Source organism: Arachis ipaensis, chromosome B02, assembly GCF_000816755.2.
Source record: "Arachis ipaensis cultivar K30076 chromosome B02, Araip1.1, whole genome shotgun sequence".
Taxonomy (NCBI): domain Eukaryota; kingdom Viridiplantae; phylum Streptophyta; class Magnoliopsida; order Fabales; family Fabaceae; genus Arachis; species Arachis ipaensis.
In genome coordinates, this window is record NC_029786.2 from 104,962,953 (window position 1) to 104,981,039 (window position 18,087).

General features: G+C 38.0%; 3 protein-coding genes across 6 annotated transcripts in view; all 3 read left to right on the forward strand.

Annotated features, from left to right (window-relative positions):
- Positions 3,542–4,401, forward strand: LOC110269325 (L10-interacting MYB domain-containing protein-like). The gene is made up of 3 exons (XM_021117100.1): positions 3,542–3,751; positions 3,865–4,024; positions 4,232–4,401. Exons 1-3 carry the CDS (start codon positions 3,542–3,544, stop codon positions 4,399–4,401), a joined length of 540 nt encoding a protein of 179 aa, XP_020972759.1.
- On the forward strand, positions 5,644–15,619 carry LOC107626212 (DExH-box ATP-dependent RNA helicase DExH12). 2 transcript variants are annotated; one of them, XM_021116534.1, is made up of 6 exons: positions 5,674–5,784; positions 5,984–5,991; positions 6,024–9,045; positions 9,852–10,241; positions 11,309–14,492; positions 15,201–15,619. In XM_021116534.1, the coding sequence occupies exons 3-5, from the start codon at positions 6,076–6,078 to the stop codon at positions 14,486–14,488; spliced, it is 6,540 nt and encodes a 2,179-aa protein (XP_020972193.1). In that variant the 5' UTR covers positions 5,674–5,784; positions 5,984–5,991; positions 6,024–6,075; the 3' UTR covers positions 14,489–14,492; positions 15,201–15,619. The 2 variants fall into 2 exon arrangements, with proteins under 2 accessions (XP_016184527.1, XP_020972193.1); XM_016329041.2 differs by having other exon boundaries at positions 5,644–5,784; positions 5,984–9,045.
- The window catches only part of LOC107626214 (nuclear pore complex protein NUP35), a 2,894-nt gene continuing 1,339 nt past the window's right edge, over positions 16,533–18,087 (forward strand). Inside the window, exons 1-3 of one of the 3 annotated variants that reach the window (XM_021116536.1) lie at positions 16,559–16,774; positions 16,911–16,937; positions 17,294–17,906. In XM_021116536.1, coding sequence (XP_020972195.1) covers positions 17,329–17,906 — 578 coding nt within the window. In that variant the 5' untranslated portion in view covers positions 16,559–16,774; positions 16,911–16,937; positions 17,294–17,328. Of the gene's footprint in view, positions 16,775–16,910; positions 16,938–17,293; positions 17,907–18,087 lie in introns of all 3 variants that reach the window. The other 2 variants (XM_021116535.1, XM_016329043.2) reach the window with 2 other exon arrangements.

Consider the following 18,087-nt stretch of genomic DNA (forward strand, 5'->3'; position numbering starts at 1 on the left):
ACGAGAATGGATAATTATGAAATATTTAAAATCTGGCATACAAATTATAACACTACTATGAAATAAACATGCTAGTAATTTAAACAATGACCTATCATGTGCTAATGGGTACCAAATGATTGGACCAGATGATCTATATTAGAGGATTTACGGACACATGATCTATAAGAACATGTCTAACCCCACAAGTTGCAATTAAACGTTACCAGTAATTTGAAAAAAAAAAAACCAATGTTAAAAAAAAAACATTATTTATAATTAAATATAATTGATGATTTAATAAAAAAAATTGGATTTTGTCTATAAGTGTGGGACAGAGATTACGAGTGATTAGATTATTAAAGAAGTGGAGTCGCTAAGAAATAAATTGACCAAGGAAATGGATTCCTTAAAAATTATAGAAAACCACAATCGAAGGCTAAAAAAAATCGAGATCGACTACAATTAGAGTCAAAGATTGAAGCAACTTTCGTACGCTTTTAGACCCAACCTCCATCATGTCGGTTAGAGCATCATTTGAATCGATGCGAACTAACACAAAACAAAAATAAAGAAACGAATGGATTAATAATTAATAATATAAACTAATCCAGAGAAAAAAATCCAAAAATATAATTAGGAATCAGAAACAATAAATTTAAAGAAAATATTTTTATTGGGGATCTGAAAGTTATATTTAGCTATCTAAAAATCACCAAATATGAGCACACACAGGAGATAACCCCACTACCACAAATATGGGTTTTAGTAACGACAAAATTTGTAACGCCTTAAAACCTTTTTTTGGATGGTTTTAGACAACAGTTTTTTAAAGTGTTGCTGTTGAAGTTCAATTTTTTACTACTTTATAGCAACAAAATAAAATCGTTCTCTTTGACTATTTTAAAGAACGCTTTTATAACTGTTACAATGATTTGTTTTTAAGCAACATTTTTTATTGTTGTTTTAATATTTGTATAAAGAATATGCATAAAAACCGTTGCCAAAATTGCAACACTTTAAAACCATTCTATTAGATGGTCTTAGAGAACGATTTTTACAATGTTGCTGTTGAAATTCAATTTTTCACTGTGTTATAGCAACAAAATAAAACCGTTCTCTTTGACTATTTTAAAAAACGGTTTTATAATCATTACATCAATTTTTTATTAAAAAAACAAATTTTTAATGTTCTTTAAATAATTTAACAAATATTATTTATGAAAAAAAATTTAAAACAAATATTAGTTTTTTTTCATTTAATTCCCTCTATAAGTTAACATATAATATTGTTTTGACACTTAAAAGAAAAATCCAAAAAAATAATCAGAGCCCAACAGACTTCCTGCTCGGTCCTCTCACCATTCGTCATCTTCCCTTCCTCTACTAGCGAGCCCTAACCCACCACCTTAACCCATCATTCATCATCGTACGTTAGCCATCATCACAGAACTTCACGCAGCCTTCACCGGATCATCGAGCCCCAACCCACCGTCGAAGGAAGCAATTCGTGGTGCGCCATCACTGTGTCTCTGTCTCTCTCTTCACCGTGCATACGTGGATCATCTCTGCTGCTCTTATCGCCGCGTACGTGGGTCATGTCTGCCCGTCTCATTGCTGTGTACGTTGGTCGTGTTTGCCCCTGTCCTCTTCCCGGCGTGCGTGGTCATTGTTGGTTCTCTCTTGGCCGTCGTTGCTAAAGCCGCTCCTCGCAGTGCGTGGTCTGCCCCTATCATTGCTGCTTCTGAATTGCGCCCTGTCTCGCAGTCCTCTGCCTCCTCAGCTCATTATGGCTCAACCTCAGTTTAGGTAACTCAAGTCTCTTCTTATTAATAACTAACCTTGTAACTCTTTGGATCTGGAATAAATGTCTCAGTCCCAACTTTATGTCTTGGATGACCACCATAACCCAAATGTAAGCAAGGGATTAAGAATTTTGATTTTGTAAGTTCTAAGTTTTAGGGTCCTCTATGAGCTTTCATGAGCTTTCACTTTCAAATCAAGATCAGAGGGAAAGTAGTAGTCGTATTCCTATATGTGTTATTTTTATATTTATATATAAAAATATAATATTGATAGCATGATTTTAAATTAGAATCTATCTATGTTCTCTTTTATAGCATGATTTTATAACAATGTTCTCTTTTGTTAATAGAATCTATTTATGTCAATGTTTTTAATTAGAAAATAACTCACTCCTCCAATCTATATATATAAGTTAAAAATGTGAATGCATTTGATATATTCTATATCATAATTGGGTCCAAAATTTTGCATCATAGGAAGCAAGGGATGACTGACTCATGTCACCAGAAGTAGGTAGCATTATATTTGGAACAATACTAGTACAAGTAAGAGGAGGAGATTTTCCCAAGTTGGCTCACAGTTACTGGTGGTGAAGCTGTTCATGGATGGCTCCCTCTTAGAGTTGATTCTTTTCAAAGTTAGATAAGGTACTTTTTCAATTAGATTTTGGGGTTTTCAATTTGAAGAGCAAATGTTAAAGAGTAAAAGTCATGAACTTGTAAATATGATGATGATAAACCTACTTGCTACTTAACTATTTCAACTCTCTTTTGTTATTATATTTTTTGCAAAATGAGATGATATAGTTTGAGGTTGTTATGACTTAGACTAATATTATGGTATTTAGAAAAATGATGATGATATAATTAGAAGTAGTTATGACTTAGAGTCCGTTTGGGAAGTGACAGAAGCTATTTTTTTTTACCTTTAAATTATGAAAAGTTACGATAAGCGTGTTTGGCACTATTTTAAAGAAAAGCTTTTAACTTCCTGAAAAGTTAATTTACAGCTTTTTGAAGAAGTAGAAATATATGACTTCTTTCCTTCTCGATAAGTCATTTTATCACTTTCGTGAAAAAAAAAATTGATTTCAAAACAAAAAAAATCTACTTTCATTCTTGATTCTGTGAAAAAATATTTCCTGTTTCTGCTGGAAATACTGGCCCTCCACTACCATTTTCACGCAAGGTTCCATCTTCTAGAAGCACTGGCCTTCCACCATCATCTTCACGCAATGTTCCATCTACTGGAAGTGCTGGCCCTCCACCACTATTTTCACGTAATGATTCATCTGCTGGAAGTATTGACCCTCCACCACCATTTTCTGTTTCATCTGAACCAGCATATATTCCTTCCAGGTATTTTTTTTTTATCATTTTATCATTCTATTTTTATTATTAATTTTGTATTGAACATTGTGTATGCTATGAAATCTCAGTTTTAATTTTATTTTTTTATATGTGATTTTATTTTTATACAACTTGCTATTATTTTTATAATTAGTTATAGCATGTTCTTGACCCCAATAAAATAGGAGAGAGTTCTAATAAGAGTAAAAAAACAAAAAACAGTAATAATTTTTTTATGTATCTCTCCACTTTTTATGTATCTCTTCATGTACAAAATGTTTGTTTGATTTCTTTTTTTTTATGTTCTTCCCCAACAAATTCATGAAAGTGGCAAGTCCGGAAGAAAATTTAAAACTGATTAGAATGAACGAAATACTGTTATATTCATGAAAATATGTAAAGAAGAGATGGTGGCTGGAAATAGACTTGGAACACATTTTAACAAGGTTGGTTGGGCAAATTTGAAAACAAAATTCTTGAAAGAGACTGGTTTAAATTATGAGTCTAAACAATCTAAAAACAAGTGGGAGGCTATGAAAAGAGAATGGGAACTATGGGTTAAACTAAACGGAAAAGAGACCGGTCTTGGTTGGGATCCTATTAAGAAGACCATACAAGCAAGTGATGATTAGTAGGATGCTAAGATTCAGGTATGTTGCATTTTTTAAAACTATTTCAGAAATATCAATTTTATCGAGAGATTTTTAATTGTCATTTTATCGTCTCATAGGAAAATCCTGATGTGGCAAAATTTAGAGAGGAAGGTCCAAAACATCTTGATGAAATGGAGTTCCTTTTTGAAGATGTTGTAGCTATTGGTGTAGGTGCATGGGCACCTTCTGAAGATATAAATGATAGTTATAACGATAGATATAATGACGAAGATAATGGTAATTAGGAAGAAGATTTAGAAGATGAGTTAAATGATGAATCAACGCCTCCTAGTGCAATGAGACAAAAGAGATGAAAGGTTGGAAAAGGGTCTGGAGCCTCTCAACTTTCAACTCAACTAGAATGTATAATTAATATGTTTGAAGAAGAAAAGGCCAACGAAATAGCTTTTAGAAATAACGTACCAAGTATATCTACTTGTTTAGCTGTTCTCAAACAATTACCTGGGCTAGAAGTGGGGAGTGATATATTCTTTATAGCTACAAGACTAATGGCAAAAAGGTCAAATAGAGAGATTTTTATGGGGCTAGAAGATTCTGCCTTACAACTTGGTTGGTTGAAGACTCATAGTTTAGCAGATGTGTCTGGTTCTTAAAGTTTTTTTGCTAGAATGTCTCTTTTTAATATATTCATGTGTTGTTCAAAAAATATTTTATATGATTATATTTTTTTATTATTTTCTATGGTTGTTTGCTATTTTATATTTAAGATGTGAACTAGTGTTTATTTGAAGATTGTGGTTGACACACAAGTGTGATTAGTGTTTATTATTTGATATTAGTTTAAAATATTTGTATAATAGGATATCTAACAGCTCAACTGAAAGTTTGTCAACTAAAAGTTTGATATCAAATACAAATATGTCAGACGAAGATTTTGAAAACAAATAAAAGGTATAGCCAAACGTAAGAAGAAGACAATGACTTTAATAACAATCGCAACTTGTGTTGATTATTTTCTAAAGTACGTTGTGAAAAATCCACGAAAAACTTCAAGGTTGAAGGAAGTAGTTGGGTAAATGAACTTTTAAATGGGCATCATATTCGTTGCTACCAGCAATTTAGGATGAAAAAGCTCGTGTTCCTTCATCTCTGTGATGTTTTACAAAATACTTACAATCTGAAGACAACAAAAGGGATTGGAATTCATGAACAAGTAGGTATATTTTTATATATCATTGAACCACCAGGTTCAATACGTAATGCAGAAGAGAGATTCCAACATCCAGAGAAAACTATTTCTAGACAAGTTCATTGTGTATTGGATGCTGTTTGCAAGCTTGCTCAACATATTATTCAACCAACTGATCCACAATTCATAGATACTCCAGTGGAAATTAAAAATGATGAAAGATATTATCCATATTTTAAAAATTGCATTGGTGCAATAGATGGAACTCATATATTATCTTTCTTCCTGTTTAGCAATTATTCAATAATTTTTATTATTTAATCGGAAAATTGATACTATAATGCTTATGAGCTAGTATAACAAAATTAATTATTATTTCTCAAACATACTAGATTTTTTAACCCGTTCTGCTTCTACATTGCTCACCACCGACCATCCAAATAAGCCGACTCTTTTCACTGTTTACTCCATCACCATCTTCGTGCAAACACGACCGCACCACCCCATTCACTTACATGCCAAAGCCCTAATTTTCCTAAGTCCCCTGTCTCTCGCTCTGTCACGCACACATACAGCCCTCTACCAATTCGAGCCTCTTTTACAAACATCTTTCTCCAGCGTTACTCCCACTTCTTCACTGCGGCTACTTCTATGTGTTCTCTCTCCTCCATCCTTCTTCAACAAGGCTACAACCTTTGAGCTATCTGCTCTAATCTCCTCTGGTTTTTGTCCATCTCTCCGTTGCTGCTTTGCTTTCTACTCACCGGGTCTCGGTGGCTACCTCTGTACTCTCTCGCTGCCGGTCATATCTCTCTGCTGATCTGTGATATTCACTTTTCCAATATAGGTATTACATTTTTCTATTCTCTTCAACCTTTTCAGCATCAGGGTTTTACCATTTCCATAGTCGGACACTTTTGTTATTACTTTTTTCTTCTTTCGATTACTTCAATCTTATTGTCTTTCTTATGTTGCCTGGTTTTGTTTCAATTGGTCGTATCTAAGACTTTTCTGATCCATCTTTGCTTTCAATTTTGATTTTGCAGGGTTAGGGTATTTCTCTCTCTCTCTCTCTCTCCCTCTCTCTCTCTCTCTCTCTCTCTCTCTCTTAACTTGGCTTTAAAGAGAGTAGAGAAAAATGTCGCACCTTGGTGGTGGTGCGGAGGCACACGCACGGTTCAAGCAGTATGAGTACCGTGCCAACTCGAGCTTGGTCCTCACCACCGACTCGCGTCCCCGGGAAACCCACGAGCCTACTGGTGAACCCGAGTCACTGTGGGGGAAGATCGACCCGAGGAGCTTTGGTGACCGGGCCTACCGTGGCAGGCCCGCCGAGCTGGATGAGAAACTTGAGAAGGCTAAGCAGAAGAAGAAAAAGGAGCGTGACCCTTTGACCGAGCCCCTGCCTCGACAGGGCAAGCGCCGCCGCCTCCAGGAAGAGAGTGTCCTCACTGCCACGGAGGAAGGCGTGTATCAGCCCAAGACCAAAGAGACTAGGGCTGCCTATGAGGCCATGCTGAGTGTCATTCAACAGCAGCTTGGCGGGCAGCCGCTCAGCATTGTTAGCGGTGCGGCTGATGAGATTCTTGCAGTGCTCAAGAATGATGCTGTTAAGAATCCGGACAAGAAGAAGGAAATTGAGAAGCTTTTGAATCCTATTCCTAATCAAGTGTTTGACCAGCTGGTTTCTATTGGGAAGCTTATTACAGACTTTCAGGAGGGGTCTGATGCTGCCAATGGTACCTCGGCTATGGATGGCGATGATGGCCTTGATGATGATGTTGGTGTGGCAGTGGAATTTGAGGAGAATGAGGATGACGATGATGAGAGTGATCTTGATCAGGTGCAAGAGGAGGAAGAGGATGAGGATGATGTTGCCGAACCAAATGGATCAGGTGGTATGCAAATGGGTGGTGGTATTGACGATGAAGATATGGAGGATGCAAATGAGGGAATGAGTCTCAATGTACAGGATATAGATGCCTATTGGCTGCAGAGGAAGATTTCACAGGCGTTTGAGCAGCAGATTGATCCACAGCAGTGCCAGAAACTCGCTGAAGAGGTTCTAAAGATTCTGGCTGAAGGTGATGACAGAGAAGTTGAGAACAAGCTGTTGATCCATCTTGAGTTTGATAAGTTCAGTCTCATTAAGTTCCTTTTAAGGAACAGGTTGAAGATAGTGTGGTGTACCAAGTTGGCAAGGGCACAGGACCAGGAGGAAAGAGAGAAGATTGAGGAGGAAATGAAGGGGACAGATTTGCAGCCTATTTTGGAACAGTTGCACGCAACAAGGGCCTCTGCGAAGGAGAGGCAGAAGAACTTGGAGAAGAGTATAAGGGAAGAGGCACGTCGGTTGAGGGACGATACTGGTGGTGAGGGGAACACGGACAGGGAGAGGAGCAGGAGGGGGCTTGCTGATAGAGATGCAGAGAGTGGATGGTTGAAAGGTCAGCGTCAGATGATTGATCTAGATAACCTTGCTTTTGCTCAAGGTGGTTTGTTTATGGCAAAAAAGAAGTGTGACCTTCCAGATGGGTCTTATAGGCATCTCAGCAAGGGTTATGAAGAAATTCATGTGCCAGCTTTGAAGGCTAAACCACTTAAGGAGAATGAGAAGCTTGTTAAGATATCTTCTATGCCTGACTGGGCACAACCAGCCTTTAAAGGAATGACACAGTTGAATAGGGTTCAGAGCCAGGTTTACGAGACTGCTCTTTTCAAGCCTGACAATCTTCTTCTTTGTGCTCCAACTGGGGCTGGTAAAACTAATGTGGCGGTCCTCACAATACTCCGGCAGATTGCCCTGCATAGAAATCCAGATGATGGTTCAATTGATCATAGTGCATACAAAATTGTTTATGTTGCACCTATGAAAGCCCTTGTAGCTGAGGTGGTTGGGAATTTATCCAATCGGCTGCAGAGTTATGATGTTAAAGTTAGGGAGCTCAGTGGAGATCAATCGCTAACCCGACAACAGATAGAGGAGACTCAAATTATTGTAACAACACCTGAGAAGTGGGATATTATCACTCGGAAGTCAGGAGATCGCACTTACACACAGCTTGTGAAACTAGTTATCATTGATGAGATCCATCTTCTTCATGATAATAGAGGTCCTGTTCTTGAAAGCATTGTTGCTAGAACAGTGAGGCAGATTGAAGCCACAGAAGAGCATATTCGGTTGGTGGGTTTGTCTGCTACCCTTCCTAATTATGAAGATGTGGCACTATTCTTACGAGTTAAACTGGATAAGGGGTTGTTCTATTTTGATAATAGTTATAGGCCTGTTCCCCTTTCTCAACAGTATGTTGGAATCACAGTAAAGAAGCCACTTCAGAGGTTCCAGTTGATGAATGATATTTGCTATGAGAAAGTTATGGCTGTGGCAGGAAAACATCAAGTTCTTATATTTGTACATTCAAGGAAAGAAACTGCTAAAACAGCTAAAGCCATCAGAGATACTGCTCTTGCAAAAGATACTCTTGCTAGATTCCTTAAAGAAGATAGTGCAAGTCGGGAGATTCTTCATACTCATACGGACCTTGTGAAGAGCAATGATCTTAAGGATCTTCTGCCATACGGTTTTGCAATTCATCATGCCGGTATGAACAGGACAGATCGTCAGCTTGTTGAGGATCTCTTTGCTGATGGGCATGTGCAAGTTTTGGTATCCACCGCAACCCTTGCCTGGGGTGTGAATCTTCCAGCTCACACGGTGATAATTAAGGGAACACAGATTTACAGTCCGGAGAAGGGAGCATGGACTGAACTGAGCCCTCTTGATGTGATGCAGATGCTGGGTCGTGCTGGAAGGCCCCAGTATGACTCGTATGGTGAAGGAATAATTGTTACTGGCCATAGTGAGTTGCAGTATTACCTCTCACTTATGAATCAGCAACTTCCTATTGAGAGCCAGTTTGTGTCCAAGTTGGCTGATCAGCTGAATGCAGAAATTGTACTTGGTACTGTCCAAAATGCTAGAGAAGCCTGTCATTGGCTTGGATATACTTACTTGTATGTCCGCATGGTGCGGAATCCTTCACTTTATGGTTTGGAACCTGATGCGCTGACAAGAGATGTATTATTGGAGGAAAGAAGAGCTGATTTGGTAAGTATCACTGCAATATAAGTTTTAATTGTATCATAATGCATTATTACATGAACCAAAAAGATGTCTGTCATTATTTGGTTTGTTTTTAGAAGTTTTAACTTGACACTTCCTTTTTCTGTTTATTTATTAAGGACTCCCCCCACCCAACCCCCCGGTTTTTCATTTGTTTGTGTGAGCGCGTGCATGCGACATATATATGGATGGGCGTTGTAGTCGTGTTAGAATTATTTAAAGGGTACTAGATCTTCATCGGCCAAGAAAAACTTGAAGTTGCGCTGCAATATATGCTTTCATTGTGTCGTTATGCATCATTTACCTGAACCAAACTGATTTCTTTGCCTTTATTTGGTTTGTTTTATTTAGTTATTTTTATCTTTTAACCCAACACTAGTTTATTTATTATGGGTTTTCTTTTTCTTTCGATTAATTGTATATCTGTTTTTTGTGTGTGAAATGTATGGAATGTGTCTCTAGTCATATTTATGCTTGTCAATTAATGGTTTGTGTAGAATTGTTTAAAGTGGTTACTAGTTCATTATTGGCTGAGAAACTTAAGGTTTGTTTAGTTACAAAGACGGCACATGGTTTCCATTCTATTTTCCACTTAGAGGAAAAATTTGTTGTTTTCACTACTAAAATTACCTGTTTCCTTTACCTGGAATTGGGATTTTCTCTTTCGATAATATGGTGGACGAATTTGGGTGATATTAATGCAGATGTTTTGGATGTGTATCCTTGCATTGCCCATTCCAATATTTTACTGGTTTATTGGCTAATCTTAATCTCTGATTGAAATCTTGCAGATTCATACAGCTGCAACCATCTTGGATAGGAATAATTTGGTGAAGTATGACAGGAAGAGTGGGTATTTTCAGGTCACTGATTTGGGTCGCATTGCGAGTTACTACTACATAACACATGGAACCATCTCCACATATAACGAGCATTTGAAGCCTACGATGGGAGACATAGAGCTATGCCGATTGTTCTCACTGAGTGAAGAATTCAAGTATGTGACGGTACGGCAGGATGAGAAGATGGAGCTAGCAAAGCTTTTGGACCGTGTTCCCATTCCCATCAAGGAGAGTTTGGAAGAGCCAAGTGCGAAAATCAATGTTTTGCTTCAAGCATACATTTCACAGTTAAAGCTTGAAGGGCTTTCACTAACATCTGATATGGTTTTCATAACTCAGGTGAGAATATGTTCTATACTATTGAGATATTAATGGTCAGTTTTGTTAAAGAAATAAGAAAACATTTTCTATTTTCATATTCTCAAGTTCTAGGAAACATGTTTGGTTTGACTATATTTTGTTGTCTTTAAAAACTTGGAAACGTTGAAAATCTGTTTGATTTGCCAATTTTCAATCTGTTAAAACTTTTAAAATAAAAGTAAATGTCAACTTAAAAATAATTTAAACGTGAAATATCTTGAAGTAACTAAAATAGTAACTTAATTTTATTATGCATCATATTACGTGTCATTGTTTTCAAAAATTATGAACTAAAAAATATTTTATATGAACTTCAAAATAAATTGTGATATTAGAATACGTTTAATTTTCCCTGTGTGTACATGCCTGTATTTTATAACTGAGTACAGTTAAGTTGATCTCTTTTTTCTTTTCTTTTTTTTTTTTGAATGCAAACCCAGATACAAACTGATTTTTCTTTCATATCCATTATTAATTCCCTAACAGAAAATTAATCTCATTATGAATGCAACTACAATTAGTTGAAAGGGAGGAAATGACAAAAATACCAAAAGGCTCAAAATCACAATTTCATGAAATTACTGTTAATGCATCTGAAGAATAAAAGGAAGAAGGGAACTGTTGCAACAATGCTTGACAGTGGTCGCTTGGGGCATGTGTGGTGCCGGCGACGGAGCAGGAGGCAGTGCCAGCAAGGGTTGGAAGCAGTGAGGCAAAGTGGGCAACATTTGCAGTTGTGAGGGTGAAGTGATAAAGGGGTTTTGGGTGGGGGACTATTTAAAAGAAAGGTTGAAAAGAAAAAGAAAGTTCAGCTTAATTATGGGGCATGCCACCATGTTTTCATATCTCAGTTCTTGTCAATTTTCTTAGAGAACACTTAAAAAGGACGCAGATTCCATGTTTTCCAAAATTTAATTTTGAAAATTGTTTTCTAAAATTCTTATAAATGAAAACATAAACACAGCAAAAGAACGCCAAATTTTCCTGTCTTGCTGACTTTTGTAATTTGCAAGTATTTTACTGATTTTTATTATTTGTTCTTTCAGAGTGCTGGACGCCTTTTGCGGGCTCTTTTTGAGATTGTAATGAAACGTGGATGGGCACAGTTGGCTGAAAAGGCTCTGAACTTGTGCAAGATGGTGACCAAGAGGATGTGGAGTGTCCAAACACCCCTTCGTCAGTTCAATGGTATCCCTAGTGATGTATTAACGAAGTTGGAGAAGAAAGATTTGGCTTGGGAGAGGTATTATGACCTATCATCACAAGAGATAGGTGAACTCATTCGTGCTCCAAAGATGGGAAGGATGCTTCATAAATATATCCATCAATTTCCAAAACTGAACCTTGCAGCTCATGTGCAGCCTATTACTCGGACAGTTCTGAGGGTTGAACTCACGATAACTCCAGATTTTGCATGGGATGACAGAATTCATGGTTATGTTGAGCCTTTTTGGGTGATTGTTGAGGACAATGATGGGGAATATATCCTTCATCATGAGAATTTTATGCTGAAAAAGCAGTTTATTGATGAGGATCATACGCTGAATTTCACAGTTCCAATCTACGAACCTCTTCCTCCTCAATACTTCATCCATGTTGTTTCAGATAGATGGCTTGGGTCACAAACTGTTCTACCTGTTTCCTTCAGGCACCTTATCTTACCTGAAAAGTACCCTCCCCCAACTGAACTCTTGGACCTGCAACCACTGCCTGTGACTGCATTGAGAAATCCATCGTATGAAGCACTTTATCAGGATTTCAAGCATTTCAATCCTGTTCAGACCCAAGTATTCACAGTTCTGTATAATTCTGATGACAATGTATTAGTTGCTGCACCGACAGGAAGTGGTAAGACCATCTGTGCAGAATTCGCTATTTTGAGGAATCATCAAAAAGGGCCTGATAGTGTCATGCGTGTTGTTTATATTGCACCTATTGAAGCACTTGCCAAGGAACGGTATCGTGATTGGGAGAGGAAATTTGGAGGTGGTCTTAAATTGAAGGTGGTTCAATTGACTGGAGAAACAGCAGCTGACTTGAAGCTACTTGAGAAAGGTCAGATTATCATTAGCACCCCAGAGAAGTGGGATGCTTTATCCCGCCGCTGGAAACAAAGGAAACATGTGCAGCAGGTTAGCCTTTTCATCATTGATGAACTCCACTTAATTGGAGGTCAAGGTGGTCCTGTTTTAGAAGTCATTGTTTCGAGGATGAGATATATTGCTAGTCAGGTTGAAAACAAGATTCGTATTGTGGCTTTGTCTACCTCTCTTGCAAATGCCAAGGATCTAGGAGAATGGATTGGAGCTACTTCCCATGGTCTTTTCAATTTTCCCCCCGGCGTTCGTCCTGTACCTTTGGAAATACACATTCAAGGTGTAGACATTGCTAATTTTGAGGCAAGGATGCAAGCAATGACAAAACCAACTTATACTGCAATTGTTCAGCACGCCAAGAATGCAAAACCTGCTCTTGTATTTGTGCCTACAAGGAAGCATGTGCAGCTGACAGCTGTGGATCTGATTACATACTCGAGTGCAGACGGTGCAGAGAAGCCCTTCTTATTGCGGTCCTCAGAAGAGCTTGAACCTTTTCTTGACAGGATTAGTGATGGAATGTTGAAAGCCACTTTACAAGGAGGAGTGGGATACTTGCATGAGGGCTTAAACAATCTGGATTATGATATTGTGACCCAACTGTTTGAAGCTGGCTGGATTCAGGTGTGTGTTTTGAGTAGTTCTATGTGTTGGGGAGTGGCATTGTCGGCTCACTTGGTAGTTGTGATGGGCACACAGTATTATGATGGGCGTGAAAATGCACAGTCAGATTACCCTGTTACTGATCTTCTGCAGATGATGGGTCATGCCAGCCGGCCTTTGGTAGATAATTCTGGGAAATGTGTCATCTTGTGTCATGCACCCCGGAAAGAATACTACAAGAAATTTTTATATGAAGCTTTCCCTGTTGAGAGCCACCTTCATCACTTCTTGCATGATAACCTGAATGCTGAAATTGTTGCTGGGGTTATTGAGAATAAGCAAGATGCTGTTGATTATCTCACATGGACATTCATGTACAGGCGTCTCACACAAAATCCCAACTATTACAATCTACAAGGAGTTAGTCACAGACATCTTTCTGATCACCTTTCAGAGCTTGTGGAAAATACATTAAGTGATTTGGAAGCGAGCAAGTGTGTTCTCATCGAGGATGACATGGATCTTTCTCCACTCAATCTTGGTATGATTGCTTCATATTATTACATCAGTTACACGACAATTGAGCGGTTTTCGTCATCATTGACTTCAAAGACAAAAATGAAGGGTCTTTTGGAGGTTCTGTCTTCAGCTTCTGAGTATGCTCAGCTTCCAATACGACCCGGGGAGGAAGAGGTGGTTCGCAGATTAATTAATCACCAAAGGTTTTCCTTTGAAAACCCGAGAGTCACAGACCCACATGTTAAAGCTAATGCTTTGCTGCAGGCCCACTTCTCAAGGCAATTTGTCGGGGGAAATCTTGCACTGGACCAGAGGGAGGTTCTTCTTTGTGCAAATAGATTGCTTCAGTCAATGGTAGATGTAATATCAAGTAATGGTTGGCTAAGCTTGGCTCTTCTGGCCATGGAAGTTAGTCAAATGGTTACTCAAGGAATGTGGGAACGTGACTCCATGCTATTACAACTTCCTCACTTTACTAAGGATCTGGCTAAGAAATGCCAGGAGAACCCAGGGAAGAGTATAGAAACTGTGTTTGATTTATTAGAGATGGACGATGATGAAAGGCGGGAGTTGTTGGGCATGTCAGATTCCCAGTTGTTTGATATTGCCAGATTTTGTAATCGTTTCCCCAATATTGATTTGTCATATGAGGTGATAGACAGTGACAATGTGCGGGCTGGGGAAGATGTCACAATACAAGTCGCTCTCGAACGGGATCAGGCAGAAGTAGGACCTGTTGATGCTCCCAGGTATCCAAAATCCAAGGAGGAGGGATGGTGGCTTGTTGTTGGTGACACCAAAAACAACTTGTTGCTTGCCATTAAACGGGTTTCGCTTCAGCGGAAGCTAAAAGCCAAACTGGAGTTTGCTGCTCCTGCTGATGCTGGAAAGAAATCCTATACCCTTTACTTCATGTGCGATTCATACCTGGGCTGTGATCAGGAGTATGCTTTTTCCATTGATGTCAAAGCAGCAGGGGCTGCTGATTTAGATAGCAGTAGAGAATGAAGAGGTAGATTGCTTTTCCCTTTGCCATATGCTAAACTTCTAGTTGAATGTTTGATGGGATCATCTTATTTGATAAAACACTTGTCAACAATATCTTGCCAGATGTCAGGAGTTGATGTCTGTGTGTTGTTTTGTTTTCTTGAGAGGTTCTAATTAATTAGGTTTGTGGATGTCACTTGGATTAGTTAAATTAATGCATACTGCTGAAATAGTACGATATTCTAATGCCATGTGTGTTTTACAAGTAGTATTAACTGCTTATCTCTCTGTTTCACAATTAAATCGTCTGTTTGAGTGGTACATGAGAAGATTAATGTACAAAATATTACAAAATACTGTCGATTTGGAGCGGTACATTTAGAAGATCAATGTTTCCAGACAATGAAAGGGAGTATTTGGTTATTGGGTCATGGCATATTTAATAGAAGTAGCCTCATCATCCCCCTTACGAAAATGTCATCGTCATACTCTCGTATTGAACCCTTTTATTTGAATATTCTTTTGCGTGTTTGCTCTGAACCTTATGAAATCTTTATATCCTTAACAGTTTTGTTAAGCTGCAAATTTGAATGACAATGATTCGGTTTTTTGGTAGTAATAATAACATTTTTTTTATCTTTATTAACTTCTGCTTGTTGGTTTGGTGGCAATTTTGGTAGTAATAGTGACAAACTCACTTTTCTTTTTTCTTTTTTTTTTGTCTTGGATTAAGGAACACGCATAAAACAGTGGTAGGCAAAGGAGTAATTATCATTCTCAGGGCTCAGGAGTAGCAAGTGAAGTAGATGTAGCGTTGCTTATTGGAACACAATTTTGCAGGCCAGTAACAAGTTGCAACACTAGGAAATGGAGTTTGGATGACGCTTGAGCCCTTGATTTAGTATTATAATTTTGAACTTTGGGATGAAAGGTGTCAATTTTGGGCTATTGCATCCAAGGATGATAGACCTGAATTTTCATTTTTGACCATTTTTATCCCATCTCATAATGCAGGAACTCTCTTATATTTTCGGAGAATTGCTAGTGTGGTAGTTAATCTTTTAACTCTAGTTTGTACAGATGTATTGCTATCTGAATATCGATGATTGTACTTTACGAAATTTTAAGTCGAGACTCGAGAGTTCACTTCTATTTTACTTGTTTTTATGGTCGAATTTCTTATTTTGCTTTTATTTGTCTACATAATATATAGATTGTGACTCCAGGTATGGTCTATCGATGATAATGTTTGCAGACCAGCTTATCCAAGATTGGGATTGAAGAAAATTAGGGTATATTTAGTTTGATTGATTTATTTATTTTTTTTATCGTTATTATTTTCTGTTTCAGTATTGTGGAAAAAAAGTGTATTGACGGGTTTTAACGGCGCTTTTTATTTGAAATATTGGAGAAGGCGTGTGTTTTGATGTCTTATAGAGATGAGTTGTGTATCACGAAATTGAATGGGCCCAAATGTAATGGTCCAATTAAATCCAAACAGGTGATGGATATGTTTTGAACCCAATAATTTGTGATTAGCTCCTTGACCCGTATCTATATAAAAAAAAAAAAAGGGAAGACTAGGATTCGATATTTTTCATGTCCAAAAAATAAAAGATTGGGGATTAAATAAAAAAGCCATGTTGGTTAATTAATATATGATAAAATCATAGTTGGAAAATATTTCGAACGGACCCATATTCTAGGTCGGTCCGGTCTGGACATATTGGAGTGGATAAGGAACAAATTCGAGAGAACCCTTTTGACTCGGTTAGGTTTTGTAAAAATTCGGTAAACCGGTGAGTTTGAGAAATATGGACGGCTCTGGCCGCTCACTTCGGTTCACCGCCACTGCATACTTGCCGCCTTCGCCGCGTCTCTTGCCGGATCCTCAGCATTCTGTGCTTGCAAGTCGTGTCTCGTCTTTCTTCTCCATCTTTGAGTCAATCGGTTCAATTCGTGATTTACCAATTGAATCAGAAATTTAATAATGTGACCGGTTCGATTACTGAACCGGTTCTGACAACTATGATTTGAATCTGTTTTGTCGGCAAGTTAATTAAAAGTGGAAAGAAAAAGAAAGAGGGGGATTAGGGTTTTGAATTTAATGAATACTAGAAAACAGTATAATAGAGAAGAGTTGAGACGTTATTGCAATGGAGCAGCTGAGTTGAGCTAAGGAGCGCTTTGGTTTGATTTTGGGAGGGAAATTTTCTAAAACCCCCCAAAAATTGGACTCAAAATCTCGTCTCTTCTGAAATCTGAATCCATTGCATCGCTCTTCAACCTTCGCTCCCATATTTCCAGGTACTCTTTCTTTCTTTCTCTCAGCACAAACTTGGATTCAGAATCCTTTGTTCGTTTCCCGTAGATCCTTTTTCATTGCAACTAGTTTTTATTTGTTCTGATTTCATCTTCATCTCTTATAAATGCTTAATTGCAGCTCCAGATAGCTCATTCAAGTCAAAGTGTTCGTCTCTGATTCTTAGCTGAAAATTTTAATTTCAACACAATTCTTTCCTCCATTTATTCTCTGATTTCTTACACTTTACATGACATTTTTATTGTGTCATTTGTATTTGGATGCTTCTTTCTTCAAGAATTCTAGCGCTCTGATGAAAATGAACCAAATTTTGATACGTACTTTAATAATAGGGTTTTCAAATACTAAACCCTTGCCTGTACCTTTATATATTATGATTTTAGCTACCTTAGCTGCCAGGTAAATCTACTAGTTATATTGAATTCTGGGAATCCATATCCTTATCATGAATTTCTCAGCGAATTTTGTTTTAATGCAGCCGTTTTCTTTGTTTGCTTTTGCAGCTAGTGATTTGATTCTGCTAGATTAAGAATATAACATGAGCACCACAGTGCACAAAACTCCAAAGTCTGGTAGACAGACTTTGTTTTTCCAGGATTTAGCCTCGCCCGTTTCTTCCAGGAGAGGAAAGTTTTCAAGTCCGGGACAGGCAGCTGCAGTATCTGCTCTGTGGCGTGAGAATTTCGGTGGTTCGGACCTTCCACCTCCTCCTGTTTTCACCTTGGAAGACAGGTCAGATTTTTCTCCTGAATCAGGCTTACCGGATTACCAAATATCCCCGGAGTCTAAATCCAATATTAGGACTCCAGTTCAAGCTTCAAATAGAGAATTTTCAACTCCATTGAAAAGCAAATCCGAGGCCAGCACATCTTATGTGTTAAGAGGGGTGCAACAAAGCCAGCAGAGCTCACCAGGGTTGAGTTGGTGGTCACCCACAACTGCAAAGAGTGCCGGAGAACAAGATGAAAAGGGAAGGAGTTCACCAGTTGAGGGTGTGGTTCAGCCTGGTGCTCTTATAACTCTCCCTCCGCAGCTGGAAGTAGCAAGGCCAGAGGTTCAAAGGAATTCTTTGCCAGCTGGGAATCTCAATGAGGAAGAGTGGGTGACTGTTTATGGGTAATGGCCTATCTTACTTCAGCATTTAAGTCTTGACTATTGATTGTAGTACTGCACTGAGTTATTAACCTTAATCCTATTCCACTATATATATTTCATTGTGATTATGCACCTTATGCTGTTGCCATGTATGCAAAGAAAGCGTGAATAAAATAACATAAATTTTCCTATGACCTATGAC